General features: G+C 34.1%; 1 protein-coding gene and 1 long non-coding RNA gene across 23 annotated transcripts in view; one reads left to right on the forward strand and one right to left on the reverse strand.

The window, feature by feature from the left end:
- Window positions 1–22355, forward strand: part of NRXN1 (neurexin 1) — a 1133558-nt gene that overhangs the window by 390280 nt on the left and 720923 nt on the right. For all 21 annotated transcript variants that reach the window (XM_063648738.1, XM_063648746.1, XM_063648747.1 and 18 more), the window contains one exon: window positions 22224–22355. This exon is cut by the window's right edge and continues 170 nt beyond it. In XM_063648738.1, coding sequence (XP_063504808.1) covers window positions 22224–22355 — 132 coding nt within the window. The remainder of the gene's footprint in view (window positions 1–22223) is intronic.
- On the reverse strand, window positions 12914–21088 carry LOC129030075 (uncharacterized). 2 transcript variants are annotated; one of them, XR_008500549.1, is made up of 4 exons: window positions 20936–21086; window positions 15479–15588; window positions 14266–14372; window positions 12914–13300 (listed from the first exon to the last, which is right to left on the reverse strand). It is a non-coding gene; the product is annotated as an uncharacterized LOC129030075 (long non-coding RNA). The 2 variants fall into 2 exon arrangements; XR_008500548.1 differs by lacking the exon at window positions 15479–15588 and having other exon boundaries at window positions 20936–21088.

The following is a 22355-nucleotide window of genomic DNA, read 5'->3' on the forward strand; positions in this document are numbered from 1 at the left end:
ATTAATTCAACAGATATCCATTGAATGCTTAGTACATGACAGGCACTCTCCCAGTCCCTGGGATGCAGTGGTAAACAATCACCATGACAACTACCATAACAACAAAAGTCCCTGCCTTCATGGAGCTCACATTTTCATGGGAGATGTAGAAATAAATAAATATGTTATAGTTTATGTGATGATGAGTGTTTATAGAAAGAAAACTAAAGCCTGGTAAAGAGGTAGACAGATGCAGGTGCTATTAATTCCAGAGGTAGCACTCTTAATTTTATACATTCTTGTATTATATATTTTTTCTTAGAAATGAAGATTTAGAAAAACTTTTAATGTAGCTTATAGAAAAACACTGATTTTCTGGGATTTGTCTTTGGATATCTATTTTGAATCACATTTTGAATATATATGAACTTTACATTATTTTCAACATCAAAATCAGTCAATCAAGCAATCATGAACTTTCTGCATCCAGCAGCACTCTGTTCCAGCCAGATGCTGCATCAGTAACAAGTAGAAGCAGGAAATACTCTGAAATTGGTCAATTTGTTTAGTGACTGGGGTGACTCTTGTCTGGTGGAAATACACATTTTGTATTCAGAAAGTTTGAAATTCTTTAGATGGCTTTCCAGATTTTATAAATGCACTGTGATATGCAAGATCAAACTGAAGAGAAGCAGAACATCAAAATGAAGAAATTTATGTAGCCATGCTTTTGAAAAAGAAATATATATATAAAAGCCGCGCATTTGAAAAAGAAATATAAATATATTTTTTGTTTATGTATCCTTATATATATAAAAATATAAATATCCTACCTGAATGTTTATATTCATATATATTTTATATATATATTTATTCTATATACATATGTAAAATTTATATATAAATATTTATATATATACCTTTAGATATTCCCTGGCATGTTGAAATGACTGAATTTGCAAAATTTTTACTTACTGAGTTATTGGTGAGTAATAGTTAATAATTTTCTTTTAACCTGGAGGATAAACTAAATAAAGAGATCAAACTTGGGGGAAAAAAATTCTTCTAGTGAACTGGTAATAGAGAATTTTATTTCATTCCATAGCCGTCCATCAGGTTGTATTATTCTTTGGTTTCTGACTGTAGGGTCATAGAGATGAATCATCCAGGGGTTGCTTATTTGTTCCCAGTTAATTTTTGTATTTATTTCTTTTGCTTTTGATAGTCTTCTCTAAAATTTATAGAAATCATTTATTGTCATAAATATAATTTGAAAGTAGTATAGCTTGGTGGCTATTAATATGAATATACTCTGGTGGAAACAAGCTATCTTTTTCAGATCAGAAAAAATAATATAAAGAATAAATATTTTTCTTTCCAATTCAATTAACTAACATAATCAGGGTAGAAGTCTGGAGTGGGAAGGCAAAAGTTATTGACTAGATTTTCTCGCAAATAATTACATATATCAAGTTAATATAGCTGTTTAAATCATTAAGGTTTTTTTTTTCCACATGAAGATCCTAGGAATATAGAAATCTTACCTGAATGTTAAAAAATACTGGTTTTATGTAAGATTTACATAAAGAAATAATAACACTTTAGGGAAGGGCACAAAGCAGGACCAAAATAAGTAAAAAACAAACAAAAAAAAACCCGACAACTTTGTGCCTCTGAATAGGATGATTCAAACTTTAAAATAAATTATAGATTGAGGGCAATTCAATTCACAGTCTCAATTTGGGAAGGAGGTTAGGGACTTGACAAACTGTAAAATTGATATGCAAGCTAAATGTTTATAAAAGCCTAAATTTTTTGAGAAAAGTAACAGTTTAGGGAAGTTACCAGCATGATACCGAAAAGTACTATGAAACAGCTATAAATAAAACAGTCTAGTTCTGGCATAGAAACAGACAAGGGATGTTTAGAGAAAGTGGAGCCTAGAAATCGATGTAAGTACATACAGAGTTTTTTATCTGTTATATATGATATTTAATAATTACATAAAGGATACAATACTTAATAGTATTGGAAGAACTGATTATATTATGTGGAAAAGTAAAATTAGATTCCAATATCATACCATTCATATGGATAAACACTAAATGCATTACAATATTGTAGAAATACTAGAAGAAAAGAGACAAAAACATCTTTATAAATTTCGGAGTCAGGAATGTTTTCTTAATTAGAAATAAAAGCAGCTTGCCATGAAGTAAAATGTCTGATGGATATGATTTATAAGTTTAAAGAACAGCCACATAAAAATTGTATACAGAAGGGAATGATATCTGAGGCCAGGCTCCATGCTAATAATTTTATAAGTGTCAACTCATTAACCTCTGAGTAAACATTACTTTTTTTACGTTTTATTTAGGAGAAAATAAAGGATTGGAATGTTTAAATAGCGTGCCCACACAAACAGCGCTAATAAATGATGAAGTGGCACTTTGTCTCCTGTGATTCTGGAGTCTGGGCTCTTAAACACAACAAAAGGAACAAAATCAAGATAAAAATATACTTAGGCACTGTATGCATTTGTAGTCAAATTTATTCTGTAAAGAAAAATTGGCATTTACATAGGATATACTTTAAAGAATATCTTGAACTGTTATTTCTCATATATTCAATATAGTATTTTTAAACAATCTGAGGCCTCTTTATAATATTTTAAGATTATGTTTACTGCAATTTATTGGAATATATCTCACAGTTAAATAGAATATAACTTAGTTTTATATCCTTGAGTGGACCAATATCCTGTTTGACAGGTAGTGTAAAACAAACCCTTTTTTAGAAGAAGGCTTTTCCTCCACACATATTGGTCTATTTGATAAGGAGGAAGAATAAAAATGTCTATTAATAGACCATTCCCATCCCTGTTTCCTCCTATATACTAAACCTGAATAGTGCTTTCCAAATGCTTAACTGTGCATATTTTTACATTGAAACTATTACCTTCAATTTGGTAGATTGCATTGTTCAAAACAGTAATATTAATAACAGAAAAAGATGACATGCAATTGTCCCTAAATCCATGCCAATCAATAATTCACCATTCACTTTAAGTTGGATATTCTAATAAAAAATATAAGGAATTCCTTTTTCTTTATTCAAGGCCTTTTACAAGCTGGCCTGAAACAAACTTATTAACTTCATTTGCCATTATTCTTCATGATGTCACCTTAGATCGAGTCAAATTTCATTAATTTTATTTCTCACCTCAAAACCTTCACTCATTTTTTATCATACTCTGGAGGATCTTTTCCTCAAATCTCCTAAATTTTAAATGTGTCCTCTTTCAAGATGTTATCTAAGATTTGCCTTGTAATGAAATGTATCTCAATACTTTAGAATTTTTTTTTCTTCTTTTTAAGTTCCATAGCCTTTTGTATGTCTTGTATCCCCCTTTGCATTGCGAGTATCTTGTAAACTGGATCCCTGTCTAATTCAGCTTTGTCTTCTTCAAAGCAATTAGCATGGTGCCTCATGCATAGTAGGTCTTTAATATATGTTTCTTTGATTAGTGAATGGATTAATTTTTCAGGGCTTCCATGACTTATTTTGCAAGCAATACATTATAAAATGGTCCTTACAATTTTCAAGTGAAATACAAAATTATAAATATATTTTATCCCTTGAGACTTTATTCTGTCAATTATATATCTATATACATATGTTGATTCAGGGAAATCTCTAGGATTTCATACATGTGCATAAGTGTAAGAGAATATATTTTTTTCAGAGAGCAGAATGGACAGCATCAAGAAGGGTAAATGCAGATGCAAGAACTCAGTGGATGTCAGGGAGTTCTCTACAGGAAACACCTGCAGCAGCATCCAAAAGTGCTCTGAAGGCTTGGAGTGGCTATCTGCTGAATAACTGAATATTCACAGAGCCAAGATTTATGACCTTGAGCACAGCAGATCTTTTCTGCTGAATGTGATCTTATTCCAAGAGAAGTTAAATTATTCTTCCCATTCGCCAAGAATACCTCAAAACCACTTTGCCCTAAGAGATGCCTCAAATCTGCTAAGGCTGCCCACAGCACCCAGAGGCCACAGAATGCAGTGGAATTGCTGGGAAGAGTAAAACTTTCCATTTTGTATAGAAATCTGATGTCTCTGGGTTGTATGCCAAATATAAAAAGAACTCTGACCTGAAGTAGGAAAGGCTGAAGGGCTTCTTCTGTGCCTTCCTTGAATCTGAGCTAGATGGAGAATGTTTCACTGAAGAGAACCCTATGTATTGCCAGAGCCAGGGACATTCAATCTTGACCCACCTGCCCACTCTTCCATTTTCTCTCATTCCAGCTTCCAAAGAACCTGCTTTTTAATTAGTCCAAGATGCAGCAGCAAATGAGGGAAATGGGGAAGAAATTGTCATCAAATTGAAATACATATAAAGAAAACACAATCAAAAATGTATTAAAGCCTTTTATGAGGAGGCTTTTAGTCAACATTTGGCTTGGTTAAAACCTTGAGCCAATTGTTTATTAAGGCAGAGCAGTAAAGGAAGCAAAAACCATTTTTTGTACCTTTTCTATTAGAAGAAGGAAAAGCAGTTTAGACACTTAAAATTTCAGCCTGCAGTTTGCAGATGTGTCAACTTGTTAAAGAAAGATGAGCCTATCCAGGAAAAGCTACTGATGGATGGGGTGTCTACTCTTCTCATAAACTGTTTCAGGACTAGCTCTTGTTCTTTGTCTTTATTTATTTCTTTATCCACTTATTTTATCCCAAGACTTTCTTACATGACCTTCTCTTTAGAATATAATATCGACAGTTGCCTTCTTTGAATGGTTACATAAGTTTTCACCAGAAATACTTAAAGCATATATATTTGTACAGTGAGTTTTAGAGAAAGGCTACAATCGTAAATTTAGAAAAAATTGAAAACAACTGAATTTAGCTAATTAGGGACTTCTCTGTATCTGGGCAAATGTGATTATCTAAGTCAGTTGCAAGATACAATCCTGTATTACTCTCAGATGATATTTCCTTTGCAAAGGCAGTATGTAATATCAGTATAGTTATTTATTGTTGTGGGATTGCATATTCATTTGTGTGGTTTTACATAAATATTGGCCCTTACAAAGAAAGCTTGAGAGTTAAAATCAGATGCTTACAAAGGACAGTCTGATAATGTAACATCTAAGCCTATATTAATTGGGAAAAGGGAGGAAGAAATGCATTTAAGTGTTTCTCCTTTATAAGAGAAAATATGCCAGTTTCCTGATAAGTTACATAAGCAGTATGCAAATTTAAGGCAATATTATACATAGATCATATCTAAAGTATAATTGTAGTTTAAAGAACCATAAGGTTTGGTGATATCATTACACAAAGTTTATACAGTTATAGAGCCACAGATATTACACATTGAATGCCTAGGTCATATCTCTCTAAACTCTTGTGTTTTTACCATTTCTGCATATTAGAATCACCTGAGAAGCTTCTGAAAATCCCAGTGCCCAAGTCTTATGGTGATAATTAAAATAGAACATTGAGGTGGGGTCTGGGGCCAAGGCATTACTACTTTTTAATGCTCTTTACTTGATATTGCTTTGGTGTTAATTTGACAACTCTTATGAATACTAGACATTTTGTCACATCACCTTAGCCTGACATGCCTGGTAATTGTTAGCATTTGCTAATAATTAACTTCTGGTCAAGATTATGATGTGTATTTAATGTAATTTTTATTACAAAATGATATAGAGTCTATTCCTATTGTGGGAATACTATCAAAATAAAATCCATTATCTGTTTTTAAGTAGGAATATTCAAACATTTGAGTCAAATAATTTTATAATAATACATATAAAAAGAAACTGCAAAAAACAAAATTTGATGTTGAGAGGCTAACATAATTAGTGCAAATATGGTGAGGTAGTTGGGATGATTACTTCACTTTGATATTGTAACTGAGAAAAATAATAGTAATATTGTTTGATGATACGAAAGTTATGAAGGTATAATTTTATATATTTTCTCAAGGAGTTATAAAATTGGGTATCTAGGATAGGGATCAAATTAGGATGGAATGTCATGATGAAAAAATAGACTGTCATGTATTTTACAGAATGAATATTTCCATCCTGAAACTGTGAAGATGTCCATTTAAATCTATCCAAAATAACATTAAAAATGCAGAAAAGTGTCTGGGCATGGTGGTTCACACCTATAGTCTTAGCACTTTGGGAGGCTAAGGCAGGCAGATCACTTGAGGTCAGGCATTCGAGACCAGCCTGGCCAACAAGGTAAGACCTCGTCTGTACTAAAAATACAAAAATTAGCTGGGCGTAATGGTGGAAGTCTGTAATCCTAGCTACTTGGGAGCCTGAGGCAGGAGAATCGCTTGAACCCAGGAGGCAGAGATTGTAATGAGCTGAGATCATGCCACTGCACTCCAGCCTGGGTGACAGAGCAAGAATCTGTCTCAAAAAATAAATAAATAAATAAAGGAAAGAAAAAATAATAAATGCATAAAAGTGTGATAGAAAGAACACACGATATAGGGTCATAAAGCCAAATTCTAGTCCAACGCATTCATAAGCTGAGTGGTCTTTGCCAAGTCTGTTAACTTCTCTGGACCTTCGTTTTTTTAATGTATAAAATGGAAAGGTCAAATAATGTTTGTGTTTTCCAAAGTATGGATGGTGAACCATTGGTGGATTATGAAATCAATTTAGAAGAATTTCTATTCCTATCAAAAGTAGAAGAGTGTATTGAGGGTAGAAAGCTTAGGTATTGTATATGTGTCCTGGGTACCTGGGAAGAAATTTTTCAAAGCCCTTGAATAGAAGACCTCTTTAACTTGTATAGTTTTGTGAATTGTTGGTAGGGAAGGCATATCATATGGTTAATGGAGGAGGAGGCAACTTATTTCAAGCATGGGCTATAAAATATATCAAATATTCTTGCCATATACTGTCAAGGAAAATGATCTTTAAAAGGAGAAATAATTTGTTTTAATATGGTATTTGGTTTACCCACAAGTAGAAAAGAAAACAGCAACAAAAAAAGCAATTGCAGCCTGTGAATGTGGAATGTGTCCTATCCATGAGACCAGAGAACGCTCACTCTGAGAAGTGAATGGATGTATTGTGAATTATAACTACATATTCAAGAGGTGGTATTATTCAGTTTGGCCAGAATGTTCTCTAACCAATGAAATTGCTTCCAAACTAAATAGTGAGAATGTGCTCTGCTTTTTGATTGCTTCTGTTATAATATGTCTATTTTATTGTGTATTTTGTGCTATTTGTTGGGATGTGAATTCTTTCGATGGAGAATAAGGTGAGAGAAGGCCCATTACTTTAACAAAAATAAAAAGCAAAAACTGCAAAACATTGAATTGTAAAATAAACTGGTCATTGGAACTAGAAACTAAAAAAATAATAATATGTTAGCAAGAGATCCACCCCAATATTATTAAAGCGGAAGTGGGTAGGGTTCCTGGAAATATACTCTTGTAGAAAGCTTTCCAGGTGATTCTGGTGATCATCTCTGTTTTGAGTCAACTGATCTAGAGACCCAGCTTTTCATCCCAACTTTGCCTGTGCACCAGAGAAAGTCTCGTAAACGTTATGGATCTCCCTCTTCCAACTATAAAGTTTATAATTCTGTGTTTAGCTTAGATCTCTGATAAAGATGCACAATTTAAATAAAGCTTGTCACAATTCAGCTGAAATTCATTATTTACCTTGGATCCTAAGATCTAAATTTATGTCAAAGGTAAAACTAAAAAAGAGATGGTAATAATTTCATCATCCTAGGAAAATTTTTTTTTAAATACTAGATCTAAATACTAACTTGTGGACCATGCCAGGTGTTAATGAATGATTAGGCTGTCCCCTCACAGCCATTCTCTGGCATGTCCCTGCTTTATAATCTTGTCCCCTCCTCCCTATTCCAACCACAAAGACTGATCTGGGAATTGGCTTCTAACACGAGTAGAGCTATCCAAGTTTTCTGATTTGGGGAATTCAGAAACTGAAAAGAATTACCTCAAGTTCACTGGAGCTCAATTATATGAGTGGTGCAAACCTAGAGGAGACCAGGAACTGTGAGTTCAAGAGTTTGGGTTTACCCAGAGTATCTTCCTCTCCAAGAATTCGTGGTTTAGCAATTCCTTCTATTCTGTGAGTTACCTCAAGTCTTTCTCATAAATTCTGTGTGTCTGCACTTAATCTGTAACTCTATTGAACTTGGGATGGGAATAAAACCCTAAGGAATCTGTCTTATTTAATGAAATAGCTTCTCTCCTATGCATCTGGAATGATGCTGGTTTTATACTACCCTTCAGATAATTGAGAAAACAGTACTCAAACCAGATAGGGAATCTGGGATGAAAAATACTGAGCTAGAGAATGTTGATTAATGATGTTTTCAATACAGCTATGATAGATGGGGTAACGGGAAGTTATGGAAGACCCAGTATATAATTAATAAGAACAGTTTCATAATTTATATTAAAGATCTTAATTTTTTAAAAATCTGAAAATGCAGCATAACAGAATATCTATGTTCATTATATTGAAGTAAAGTCAGACTCAGCTACATTTACTGCTCTTGGACATATAGCACCAACCATAAAGTGAGGAACTGAACCTAGGGCTCCTAATTTCAAATTATGGGCTCTATCCATGGAGCCCATAGGGAAACACTAGTCAGTATTGATTGATCCTTGTATACTTTTATTGGATAAATATGTATAATCTCAAATTAAGACTTATAGTATATAATATTAGCTTTCTTTTTAAATATTTTATTTTCTATGTATGTATTTGCAATTGTATGAAGAAGTACTTTAAATTTGGGGACAAATAATCAAACACAATCTGTAACACTAGCAAATCCATTGAAGGTGTTGTTTTCTGGGTGGTGGAAGAAAGGTGATTAGGAATAGGAAATTTACATCTAGTAGGTTGTGAATACAAGGCCTTTCCATATTCCTTTGTCTTTCTGAATTTTTAAGTCCTCACAGAATAATAGGAGAGCTAGCTCTAGAAGCACAAAGAGGTAGGGGTTGCTATGGGAAGTTCCTTTTAAAAGCAGCAGCCATCAGAAATCTTTAAAGACATTTTAACTCTAGCATGTTGCCTGATTTTGACAGCAGGAGAGCAATTGAATTTGGCACAGAATTGGATGTCAATAAATGTTTATTGAATGAATCAGTGAAACAGTGGCTCAGTAAATCAAGAATGTTATAGAACCATAGAGTTTTAGAATGGAAAGAAACATTGGAGATCACTTAGTCTGACTATGTCATTTTGCCAGGAGGGAAAATGAGGCCCAGTGAGGCTAAGTAGGGTGGTCAAGGACAGAGCTGAAAAGTGTCCAAGAAGAAACCAGTGTTTCACTCTCATAATTCTTAGCCTGATGCGTTTCCCTGAGCAAATAAAAAAAAAATAGCAAATATTTTATAAAATTATTTCGTAAGTCACTCAGGCACAAACTTGTTTAAAAGAATAAACCATCAATAGAAACATGTATTTTTTTTCTATTTACAATACTTCAATCTCCTTCTTATGTCATGAACCTCAATTAACCAAGTGCTCCTAGAATGAGGGTGTTGGGCATCGTGATATTCTGGGTAATAAAACATTTGGTAAAAAGCTGATTTTTTAAAACTGCTGAGTAGTGATTTTAAACATAGTGGTTACTTTAATAGTAATGATCATAATATCTAACATTAATTGATTGTCCACCATATGTTGAATGGAAATTTTTCTCATAGAATTGTTGATTAGAACCTTCTTAAAGAAAAGAATTTAAGTAGGCTTCATTGCAAATGGGACCTCCCTAAACTGGCCAGTTACCTTCCTCAGCATTTACTAGAGGACAGAAAGACTGACCCTGCAACTACTTCTGACTCCCCACTTCCCACCTCCCTTATCTACCTAAGCAGTGAGGGATAGGTAAGCACAGAGTCTTTAAGGCATAGGCTCTGTAAAACGTATTGTTAGTGAAGAGGTTTGCTTTTTTTACCGAAAGTAATTGAGGGAAAAAACTATAGAATCACATGTAGAGCCTGTGTATGCTGGGAAAGAAATGAAAGCTGATGTTCTGTGTTCCCAATGCATGACTTTGTATGCATAAAACTTGCTGGCCTGCCCTATGCCTTTCTGAGGAGGGAAGAAGAGGACTGGCAGGGTAGAAAGAGGGGACAAGAAGAATTTAATCTGGCTCGGCGCGGTGGCTCACACCTGTAATCCCAGCACATTGGGAGGCCGAGGCGGGCAGATCACAAGGTCAGGAGGTCAGGAGATCGAGACCACCCTGGCTAACATGGTGAAATCCCATCTCTACTAAAAATACAAAAAAAAAAAAAAAGCTAGGCATGGTGGCGGGCACCTGTAATCCCAGCTACTTGGGAGGCTGAGGCAGGAGAATGGCGTGAACCCGGGAGGTGGAAGTTGCAGTGAGCTGAGATCGCGCCACTGCACTACAGCCTAGGTGACAGAGCGAGACTCTGTCAAAAAAAAAAAAAAAAAAAAAAAAAAGAATTTAATCTGTACCATCAACATTTGGTGCAGCCAGAATGCCCACAGGCAGCAGTAAAGGAGAGATCCCTTTGAGTCTTTGGCTTGCGCCACCTAGCCAGTATTACTCACAAGAAGGCCACTAGCTGGGCCAGCGGATTAGAGCAGCCAGATGCTATGGGGTGTTGTGTGAAGGTTAGAGCTGGGAGATGAGCTGGGGGATGAGACAGATGAATTTCTCTCATGTTGTTGACTGCTGTTGGGAAGTCACATGGAGCACTAGTGAGTCTACTGCATGAAGGGCACCAGAGGTCAGTAAGGGTGAACCAGAGAAGCAGGTACAGCCCACAGAAAGAGGACTATATGAATAACCACTGCTCTTTTCTCTTCCCCTCATTAGCTCCTTCCCAAAAAACTGGAAGGGCCAGGTCTTGAGGGGAGGTGATGGTAAGACACCTAGAGACATACTACATCTTCCTCCTCCACTTCAACTAAAAATGATGACATGATTAACTTACAAATTAGCCCAAACTTAAAAACCAAAAGTGACTACAAATTCAGTGATTCTGCCCAAGATATTAAGAGATGGGGAAAAGAAGTAACTTAATGGTTAAAAGCAGTAGATGAAGAAATATAACATATATACATAAATATTCTGTTTATATTCCACATATATATCCCATGGATTGACAGTCTTTAAAAAGCTTATTATGCATATATTGTTTAATCCTTACAACTACCCTATAAAATAGATCCTAGTATTATTATCTTCATTTACTGACAAGAAAACTAAGACTTTAAGGTGATTATTTACCCAAGTGCTCATGTGAGTGGGATTTGAACCCAGGTATTTATAATTTCATAGCCCATACTCCTATGTTCTATAACTTCATAAATGTTGGACTCACTGCTGTCACTTCCATGCCTACCCAGAGTTTATTTTCCACACAACAGACAGAGTTATATTTTTGAGATGTAAATCAAACCATGTCATTCTCCTAACTATAAAATTCTAGTAGCTTCCCATTGTGCGTGGAATAAAATCAAAGAGTTTGACCAAAATTTAGAAGGACTTACGTGACATAGCCCCATCCCACAGCTCTGATTTCATTGTATTCCCACATTGCCCCAGTGTCAACTGTGCTCAATGCTCACTGGATTTTTTTCTATTCTTTCTATTCTTTGTCCAGATCTTCCCACAAGTGGTTCCTCAGCATTAAGATCTCAATTTAATTGTCAGTGTCTCATAAAGCTTTCCCAATCATCTAAATCAACTTCCCTGCTCTAGTTATTGCACACCCTCATTGCACTCTTTTGCTTGCTCATTTTCACATATAACTCACTTATACTTGACTCACTTATGGTTATCTCTCCATCACTGGTTTGATGAGAGTGGAGACCCTGAGAGCCTTATTTACTGTTGTATTTCTAATATCTAGAATAGGGGATTTGCATGTGTTACCTTTGGATTCTATGCTCTTTCTGTGTTGAAATCAAAGATATGCCATAGGTTTTCAGTGTTCCTTCTCCTGTGCTCCTAGTGTGAAGAATTATATTCAACAATTCAAGTGTTCCTATTTTATACTGATTTTAGTGTATACTGACCTACTTGTTTGCATTATTTTAATAACAAGGTAGCATTCCATCTGAAAAAAAAACAAAATAAACCAAAAAACCTTGGTCAAGCCTTCTATGAAGCACACGAATGGATGGAGTTAAAAAAGTACATTTCTTCCCATTCAGCATGATTTCTCATTACACTTATCACATATTTATTACCCTCTCCTCTACTTAATGTGCTGGGGATATCAAGATAATTTTAGTTTTTTTTCTTTCTTTTAAAAAACTGTCATTCTTTTTTAAAACATAGGAGACTTTGAGTTAGCAGTATATATTTCTTGCATTTCTAAGTGTTACTAACTTTAAAATGTTCCAAGTTCACTTGACTATAGTAAGTGGAAATGTGACAGCCCAGGCCCATTTGTTTTCATTGAATCAGTTTACATCCAGAATGCATGATAGTTTTCAGTTGCAGCAGTGTATGAACAAAGACATTTCTAGGGAGAACCGTAAATGCAGTTGCATGAACCTTGTTAAGTATATTCGCTAATAATGATGACTTGTTGAATATACCAGGAGTTATAAACCCTTTACATTTATCCAGAAGAGTGGCGCTAAGTTTACAAACCCACAGAGAATTTTATTGTAATATTGCCTAAAGGTGAAACATGTTGAGAATAATAATTGAGAGATTGCTTCCAATGATTTAAAGCCTGGACTCTCTGCTGGGGTACATATTAAATAGATATTTTATACGTCTACACACTGATCAGAGCTCTCTGATTCTTTCGCCCCCCCCACCCCGCCCCCGGCTTTTTATTTCCAATGAAAAGATGCAAAATAATTCATCTGGATGTTAATTCCTTAAGAACAGTGCCATGATATCAATATATATTTTGCCTTTAATACTTATTTCAGATACAAGAGACACAAAATTGTCTTCATAATTCTTAAAAGATATTCTAAATTGCAGCACTATAAGAATCTGTTCATAACAACAAGACCCTCACACTTTAATGTACACTAGAATCACCTTGGGGATCGGGTTACAATACAGAGTTTGCACCAGTAAGTTGGGGTCGAGGGGACCTTGAAATTCTAAATTTCTCACAAGCTCCAAGTGATGCTGATGATACTGTCCTTCAAACCACAGTTTGAGTAGGAGGTATAGAGATCATTATTTTGTTAAAGCAATTTCACTTTCACCAACTCTTTCCTCTTCCCTGTGAAAATTCTCCTTTCCTCTGCTGTTGCCTTCCAAGATGCTATCATCTGTATATATTAAAAAAAATACATGCTATAATTTAGAACAGTTTACAAGATGGCCACACTATTTGGATAAATTAAATTACAGATTTTTAGAGTTACAGACCACCCCAGTCTGATTCTAGGGAGAAAGAAGCAATTGGCTATTCTTTGAGGTTTGGTTAAATAGATAAATTGCTCAGAATATATTGCCTTGACCAAGTTGGTAATAAGATGATTTCATAGTTAAATTTATTTACTTCATATCCATTTCATAAATGAGGACTGTTTATAAATACAAAATACCTATACATCTCCTTGAATATAATTGCATTATTATAATTTACTTATTTATTAAGTAATCATTAATTGGCACCCAGAAATTTTCAAATTTCTTGCAGAGAATCTTTATAAAATCCATATTCATGAAGCTACTTTTAATTTTGATTGTGTTAATGATTTTCTTCAGGTTAAAAAATACAGCATCTAATTCTTATAGATTACATTGTAGGTACTTGAATCTGAGTCAGGCCCAGAAATTGAAATGTTGCACACCTAGTGAATTCCAGGATCATTTGTTCATTCCTTTCCCTGTGTGTCTCATTTTATATGTAGAACTGACTACTCAGTCCAGCCAGACACAGAATGGCCTGTTTGGTTCTCAGCACCTTTGGTTATTTTAACAAATGCAAACCAATTGCACAATAAGATTGGAAAATTATTGTACTAGAGTTTTGGAACATGTCCTATTTTCTTTTGCAGAAATATCCTCAAATTTAAGCTGCATTTAGTTTTTGGTAATGAATTAGAAGCTCATTTTATGGCAATATCTAGAAATTAGGAAGAACCTGAGACTGTTATCAAGAGGGCAAGGATTATATTCTGACTTTTCCTCAGTTAGTTATGTGACCATAGTTTTGTCTGTTGGGCCCTGACACTGTTCATCTAATAAATGAAGGCACTGGACTAAATAATGTCTAAGTCTAACTTACCTTTCATATTTAGTGACCTCAAGTGTATCATCAAGAGTCCTGGGTCTTCTTTTGAATTATTTGATAGAAGTTTGGCAATTTATTTCTGGATTGGTCTCGAGGTTTACCTAAGTGAGATAAATCTTGAAGAGTGAATATTTTATAAATCTTGATTACTCGCTGTAGAACAAGAGAAGTTAGACTCAGAATTTACATATGTTGAATAACAGTTGGTAATTTTAGAATATTTTACAACATATATTACGTAGAAAATCTAATGAGTGAACTACTCTCCCTTGAAAGTAGTGTGATTTTTCCTTGTAATAATCAATTTATTGTTTTAATTTCTCAATTACACAGTTCGTGGCAAATAAGATAATACTAAATTTCTTAAGGACTGAGGCTTTAATTTCATATGAATTTCAATAAGCAGACTTTCCTTTTCTGCTTTTCTAAAGTTGTTTTTTCTTATGGCAGAGACAGGCTGGCTTATTTGTTTTAATAATGCAGACTTCTAATGTGTACATCTGCTTGGTAAAGGATGTTTTTGGCACAATATTTTTGTATATTTGACTTCTAGAATAGAAAAATAAATGAAGCAGAGCTCTTACCCAAATATCTTTTTTCATTCATTTGTTTTTTCATATATTGATTTTAGTTTCTGGTTTATGTTGAACATAATCTTTGAATAATATAACTATAGTAAAACCTTCCAACCTGTGTGATTTGGGATTATATATATGAAAAGCAATATAATCAAGAATAATAATATTGGCTAGTTTTTTGGCATACAAAAATGACCTGACATTCTTCATGTAATTGGGGATGGTGGGACTTCGTTCTGCCCACAGGCATCCTTGTCTTTAGGATGTGGGTAATTTCTCTGCAGATTATTTATTTGGTGAAGAAGTTCAGTGAATTTAGAAGATATAGAGGAATTGGGTCAAATTAATGAGATTATAGTCTATGCACTGGTAATGCAAAGGAGCATTGTCCTGAGAATCAATTTTTGTGTGAACTTAGGAAGTCATTTAACCTATCTTTGTTTAACATTTTTTTCCCATAAAGTAGAAATCAGTGATTCTTGGTGTAGAAACCAATACATTTGTTCAGTCTACCATCTAAGGATTGAACACCTTCTACAACATCCAATGAAGTGGTTCAGTAATGGTTAACTTTTTTTTTCTATAAGAAGTTTGTTTTTATATCAAAAAAATCTTAAAGTTGAACTTACTCTCAGAAAATTAGATGAGCAAGAACTGTGAATTTTCTTCTAAGTTATAGTGGATTGGATATGGAATAGGACTGAAATCCCATGGCAGCCTCTTAAATATTTTCCTCCAACTGTATGGCAACATAAAATCAATTGTTGTAGACTATTGGAAAGATGCTTCAAATTTTTTAATTTTACTTTTTCCCAATTTTATCATAACATTGCTATGGTTAGAAGTAGAGGGTCTTTTCATCTTGATATCAATCCATTAATCAACACATTTAAGATCTGGATCTTCAAACAATTACTACCATGCAGGGTATTTATTTTTTTTAATCTTGAGAGATTACTCTTAAGAGCAAATGGTAATTAAAGGATATTAATATTCATTGAAAAGTTTTAAAAAGTGACAATTGAAATTATTACTATTGGCTTTATTTTAGCTTTTACTATTAATAGTAGCATTAATAGGAATAGTGTCTTCTCATATCATCCTATTAATCAGGAAGAAAATACTTCATCAGACGAATTCATTTTATGCTTAATCATCCAGATTATTCAAACATTTTATTGAAATATAGTATTTATGCTGATAAATGTAGCATAAATGTACAGGTAAATTAATTTTTTGCATACTTAGCACACCCATAAGCAACACTTAAATCAAGAACAACCTTAATTGTACCCCAAGAGTTCTCCTCACTACTGTCCCCTCTCCATCTCTACCAAGGGTAGCCACTGTCTTGATTTACAACAACAGAGGCTAGTTATGTTTGTTTTTAAATTTTTTATATAAATGGAATCAGAACTATGTTCTCTTTTGTGTCAGGCATTTTTTTTTTAGCTAAACATTATTACTGTGAGATTTATCTGTATTTCTGTTGCAGTTGCAGCTCATAGATTCACACTGTTATTTAATATTCTATTGTGTGACTATACTGAAATTTATCCATTCTATTATTGGTTGTTATTTCAGTAGTGTTAAGTTTTAGATAGTTTATGCAGAGTAACACTATAAACATTCTAGTATGCTATTCTGATGATATGTGTATTTTTTGTTGGATATATGCTTATGAGTGGAATTGGTGGCTCATAGGGTAGGCACAAGTTCAGGTTTAAAAGAATGCCAAACAGTTTCACAAAATAGTTCCTACCAATAATGTATGAGAGTTCTAGCTGCCCCACATCCTCACTGACACTGGATTTTTTTTTGTATTTTTCATTTTATTCATTCTGTGGAGTGTGCTGTTATTTCATTGTGGTTTAGTTTGCATTTCTTTGAAGATAGCCTTTTATACTTTAATGTCTCTTCAACTACTTTATCCTTTTTTTCCCATTGGCTTGTGTTGTGTTTTTGTTTTTTGTTGTTGTTGTTATTGATTTGTATGAGGTCTCTTTGTATCCTAGATATAAGTATTTATTGACATTTACATGGCTTTCGGTCTAATTTCTTTTTCATTTTCATTGTTTTAGCACATATTAGAAATGAAAAAGTTATTCGGGACTTGTATTTAAAAATGGACATAGACTTATTCTTTAAGTGTTCAGCAGAAACACATATGTAAACACTCTGCTGCTTAGTATTTGTTTATAGAATAGCACAAAGATTACTTACAAAGATTATAAGGTAGCAAATGATTAGATGAAACATAATATTCTTATAAATATATTGTGAAAAACAGTGATTTTTGTATTTTCATGTAGTATATATGTTCTTTCATGAAAAAGAACATAGGAAGAAATATTTTCCTTGCTTAGATTTATGTCCCATTTATGGCATTTTAAGGTAATTGTATATTCCACAGACTGAATTTTTTCCAAAACTATGTGGTTGCCTTTAATGTAAATTTGAATTACTTAAATTTGGAATTAAACAATACAAAAGAAATGGTATATTTTCATTTTTAAGTAAGGGGAATATCATAGTGTTAAAAATACATCAACACCCATATAACTTCAAAGTTTATGACATAGTGAATTGCAAACTGTTTATTATTTTTCCCCTTGGGTATGCCATATTATCTGGCAAACAAAACCTTTGTTGAGATTTATTCTGAGTTATGAAGATTTGGAATGATACAAGTTATCTTGGATAAAATTCTATAGCCTTCTTACTGGACCAAACCTCTTCAAGCTCCAAAACTTTATGATTTAGTTATCTAAGTGGAATCTTTCTTAATATATTACATGCTTCCCTGCCCTTTTAAACTGAGTAGACTAAAACACACTTATAATTTTCTTACTAAGACATATCTTCACAATCAGTTTTTTTTCTCTTTTTTTCTTTCTTTCACAATGCTGTATATCACTTCTTTCTGACACACAGGTTTCATGGCATGTTAGACAGAATCTGGATTAGTAGTCTGAATCCTAGTCCCACTTCTGTTACTGTCACATTTCATGAATTTGAGGGTCATATAAACTCCATGAGCCTCGCTTTCTTAATAATGTAAATTAATGGGTTGGGCTACAGGATTGTCTTTAAGGCTCCTGCTTGACTCAGAGATCTACTTATTCAGTGGGAATGTAAAATTTCGCAAACATCATATTCAGATAAGTGGATCTCATGTTTGTGTGCGTGTGTGTGTGTGTGTGTCTGACAAAAGCTTTCATAGATTGCCTCTCTAATAATGTAAATTAATGGGTTGGGCTACAGGATTGTCTTTAAGGCTCCTGCTGACTCAGAGATCTACTTATTCAGTGGGAATGTAAAATTTCGCAAATATCATATTCAGATAAGTGGATCTCGTGTGTGTGTGTGTGTGTGTGTGTGTGTGTGTGTCTGACAAAAGCTTTCATAGATTGCCTCTCTAAATTAAATCCTTCATCACGTAGAACTGATTTTGGGAAACAAAAGGATGTAAAGATCCAATTTCACTTTTCTCTTATAGATAACCAATAGTCTCAGCAACCTTTACTGACCTCTGTATCTTGCTAACTTCTCTGCAATGCCAGACAATATAAATTGTTTTCATATATGATTATTAGTATGCACACACACACACACACACACACACACACACACACACACACATACATATATATGAACCAGAACCCACTTGACTGCCTATCATCAAATGAGCAGAACAATAAGCAAGGACAAATGAGTTGAAGGAATTGGCAAATGTTTAGTTAACTGATCGTGGTTAACTGTTTTCTAAGGACTGAGACCCAAGTTCTTTATAATATGTGAAATTCCCATGGGATTGCATAATGCCAAAAGAAACTTATTACAGTTGGTCAATTTTTATTTTATCAGCAACAGCAGTATATAAGAATGACTTTCGGTAGCCTTGGCAAAATGTGGAATTACTCTCTTTTCTTTTCGTTTTGTGTCAATTTCATGGCTATGAAATTGTATCTGAATGTAGTTTGATTTTTACCATTTCCTGAATACTAATAGGAATGAACATCTGTTCATTATTCATAAGCAATACATATCTACTTTTCTATGAAATTACATTTCTTTTGTCTATGTTCTTCATTGGTTGTCTTTATTTTTGTATTGATTCGCTGAGGTGCTTGGCATATTCTGGATTATAATCCTTTGTTGATTAATAGGAAATGAAAATATTTTCTCCAAAATTGTTATTTAACTTCTTACTCTATAGTATTATTGATGACCCAGTATTCTTAATTTTAATGTAGATGAATGTGTCAATATTTATTAGTGCCTTTATGCTAATTTTAGAAATCCTTCCATTCTTCCATATCAAAATTTATTGTCTGACAAGTTTTCACAGATTACCTCTCTAAATTAAATCAGGCATCCATGTAGAATTGATTTTTGTGAACAAAAGGATGTAAAGATCCAATTTCACTTTTTTCTTATGAATAACTGATTGTCCCAGTAACCTTTATTGACTAATCTATCTTTTGCACACTTATCTGAAATGCTTGACAGTATAAATTGTTTTCATATATGCTTAAGAATATTTTAAGTTTGATTATCGTTATTCTCCTCGTTTTACCTATCCTAATGCATTTTCTTCAGCACTATAATTTTGTAATAAATGTCCATCTTTACACAGGCAACTTACTTCATCTTCTTTCTCTGGCATATCATGGCTATTTGGGACTCTTTTTTTTCAAATAGATTGTGAAGAATCAGCTTTTCACATTTTTTAAAAATTTTTTTGATATTTTGATTATGATTTTATTGAATCTATAAATCTATTTACATATGTTGAAACATTGATTGTCTCTAGTACACAGAACTCTAAATTCTTTCCAAAGTCTCTTATTAAGCCAAATAATTTTTGTAGATTAGTTTAGTCTTTCCATTTGTGCAATATGTTTGCTTATATGACATGATTTTCTTCATTTATAATCTTTACAATGTTCATATATTTTTCTTGTCTTCCTGCATTAGCTACAACGTCAAGTGTAGCATTGAATATAAATGTTGACAGTGGGAATCCTTGTCCTGTTTCTTATCTTAAACAGAAAATTCTATATTTCATAATAACATATGATTTATGTTGTTTGTTTTAGATCATTTATCACATTTATCACATTAATCAGTCAAGCAGGAAGACATCGACTATTTATCACCAACATATCAACTTTACCAGATGTCTGCACAGACATTATCTCATTGTATCTTCACATTCATTCTGAAAGACTGGTATCTCTAACCATTTTCAGAAACCAAAATTTGAAAAGCAAATAATTGTTCTAGTGACAGCTACTGGCCAACCTGCAATCCAAACTCATATTTTGACCCACATTTTTCTCTCAGTATAATAGTAATATATAGTTGTGCTTGTACCCAGTATTGAACCACTTGCCATGTTGGACTGACCAGGGGAGCAGACACCTGGACTATAACTTTCCGAGACAGGAATTAAGTCCATTTTGTTCACTTCATTATCCCTAATTACTGGTACTGGGCTTAACACTTGGGAGGTGCTCAGCCAATATTTTGAGCGTTTGAATGGGAGGGATTCACTATTACAGATTGGGAGGTCTTTCCTATGACTTACTCAGAATTATTTGGTCTGACTGATAGTCTTGGCTAATAATTTACTAGTAGTCAATGACTGATATTCCAGGGCTCAATTCCTGGTGAATACCTGTAGGTGCTCACCATGATATTTATTGCTATGGTTTGACTACCTGTAGCCACTGATGGCCATTTTCTACATCCAGGAAGGCAGATCATCTGGCACTGATGCGTTGAAAGTGATTTGAGCTCTGATTCCAGGACGTGAGTTATTTGACAATCAAATGAAAATAGTCCTGAGATTAAAAACCTATTACAGGGGAGAGTGCAACAACCTCTCTGGGGCATAATAGTGATAGTATGTTGCCAGTGGGACAGATTAAGTTTCTCCAGTACCTTTTATAATTATATGTTTATAGTTTATCAGAAGCTGATTCCCAACCATGCTATCTCATTTTTCTTGGCACAGCATCATTATTGCCTAGAAAGTCAGGGGGTCTTATGGCTTACATTCTTCCTTTGGTTCAACTCACCTCATCAGTGGGAGAAGACTGTTCTCTCCAAATATCCACCTTTCTGTTTGATCTGTGTAGCATCTTGTGAGAGCTGCCTTGTTACTCCTAAATCTGGTAAAGACTGAGATACGAAGAAAATGTTGAGACTTCATTTACATGCTATCCCCATGACGATGTGCTAGAATTCTTACCAGTGTCATAACAGCCAGCCCTACCATCTGCTTGATGAGACTAGGGAATGGATCAGTAATCCAGCTGACTCCATTAGACTTTCTATCGCTACTCCCTCCATCCAGAGAGAAAAAATGCACATGCTCTGTAGGAGGTCTGTTTACTCCCAGACCAGATTCTATCTTTTTTTCTTTCCTTTCTCCTTACCAGATAATTTGCTATGGTCTCTCAATGATAAAACTGTTTGTCTCTTCATTGAAAAAGATCTTTGAACATAAATGTCTCACTGAAAATTAAAATAATGCCTCAGTTGGATGGAAAGAATGTTGAAAACATCTTGGAATCCATTGTTGTCAGCAGAGTGGAACCATCCAATATGCATTTATGGTACCTGATTCATGCCCTGGAGATATCACAGAACTACTTTCTCTGATCAGAGCTCTTGCAGTGATACTGAAAAATTAATTGAATTTTCAAGAATGTCAGCTTTAGCTACTGCAGTTGATGGCCCAATAGTTGAGATTTATTAAAAATATACTGCCACCTAGTATTCCACGGTGTATATGTGCCACATTTTCTTAATCCAGTCTATCATTATTGGACATTTGGGTTGGTTCCAAGTCTTTGCTATTGTGAATAGTGCCGCAATAAACATACGTGTGATGAAGCTGGAAACCATCATTCTCAGCAAACTGTCTCAAGGACAAAAAACCAAACACTGCATGTTCTCACTCATAGGTGGGAATTGAACAATGAGAACACATGGACACAGGAAGGGGAACATCACACACCGGGGACTGTTGTGGGGTTGGGGGAGGGGAAAGGGATAGCATTAGGAGATATGCCTAATGCTAAATGACGAGTTAATGGGTGCAGCACACCAGCGTGGCACATGTATACATATGTAACAAACCTGCATGTTGTGCACATGTACCCTAAAACTTAAAGTATAATAATAATAAAATTAAAAAAAATACTGCCCCCTACTGTACTGTTTGACTGAGACAGAGTTCATGTCATGAAATCTAATTAAGCAGGTTAATTTGGGGAGTGATTAGCTATTGTTTCTGTTAAGACCTGCTGATTTGCATAGTGTATTTGTTTACTTATGTATGTATCATCTGTTTTCCTCTAGGAAAAGAAGAATATATTGCCACGTTCAAAGGATCTGAATACTTCTGCTACGACTTGTCTCAAAACCCCATTCAAAGCAGCAGTGATGAAATAACTCTCTCATTTAAAACCCTTCAGAGGAATGGACTGATGC

Source organism: Pongo pygmaeus, chromosome 12 (assembly GCF_028885625.2).
Source record: "Pongo pygmaeus isolate AG05252 chromosome 12, NHGRI_mPonPyg2-v2.0_pri, whole genome shotgun sequence".
Taxonomy (NCBI): Eukaryota; Metazoa; Chordata; class Mammalia; order Primates; family Hominidae; genus Pongo; species Pongo pygmaeus.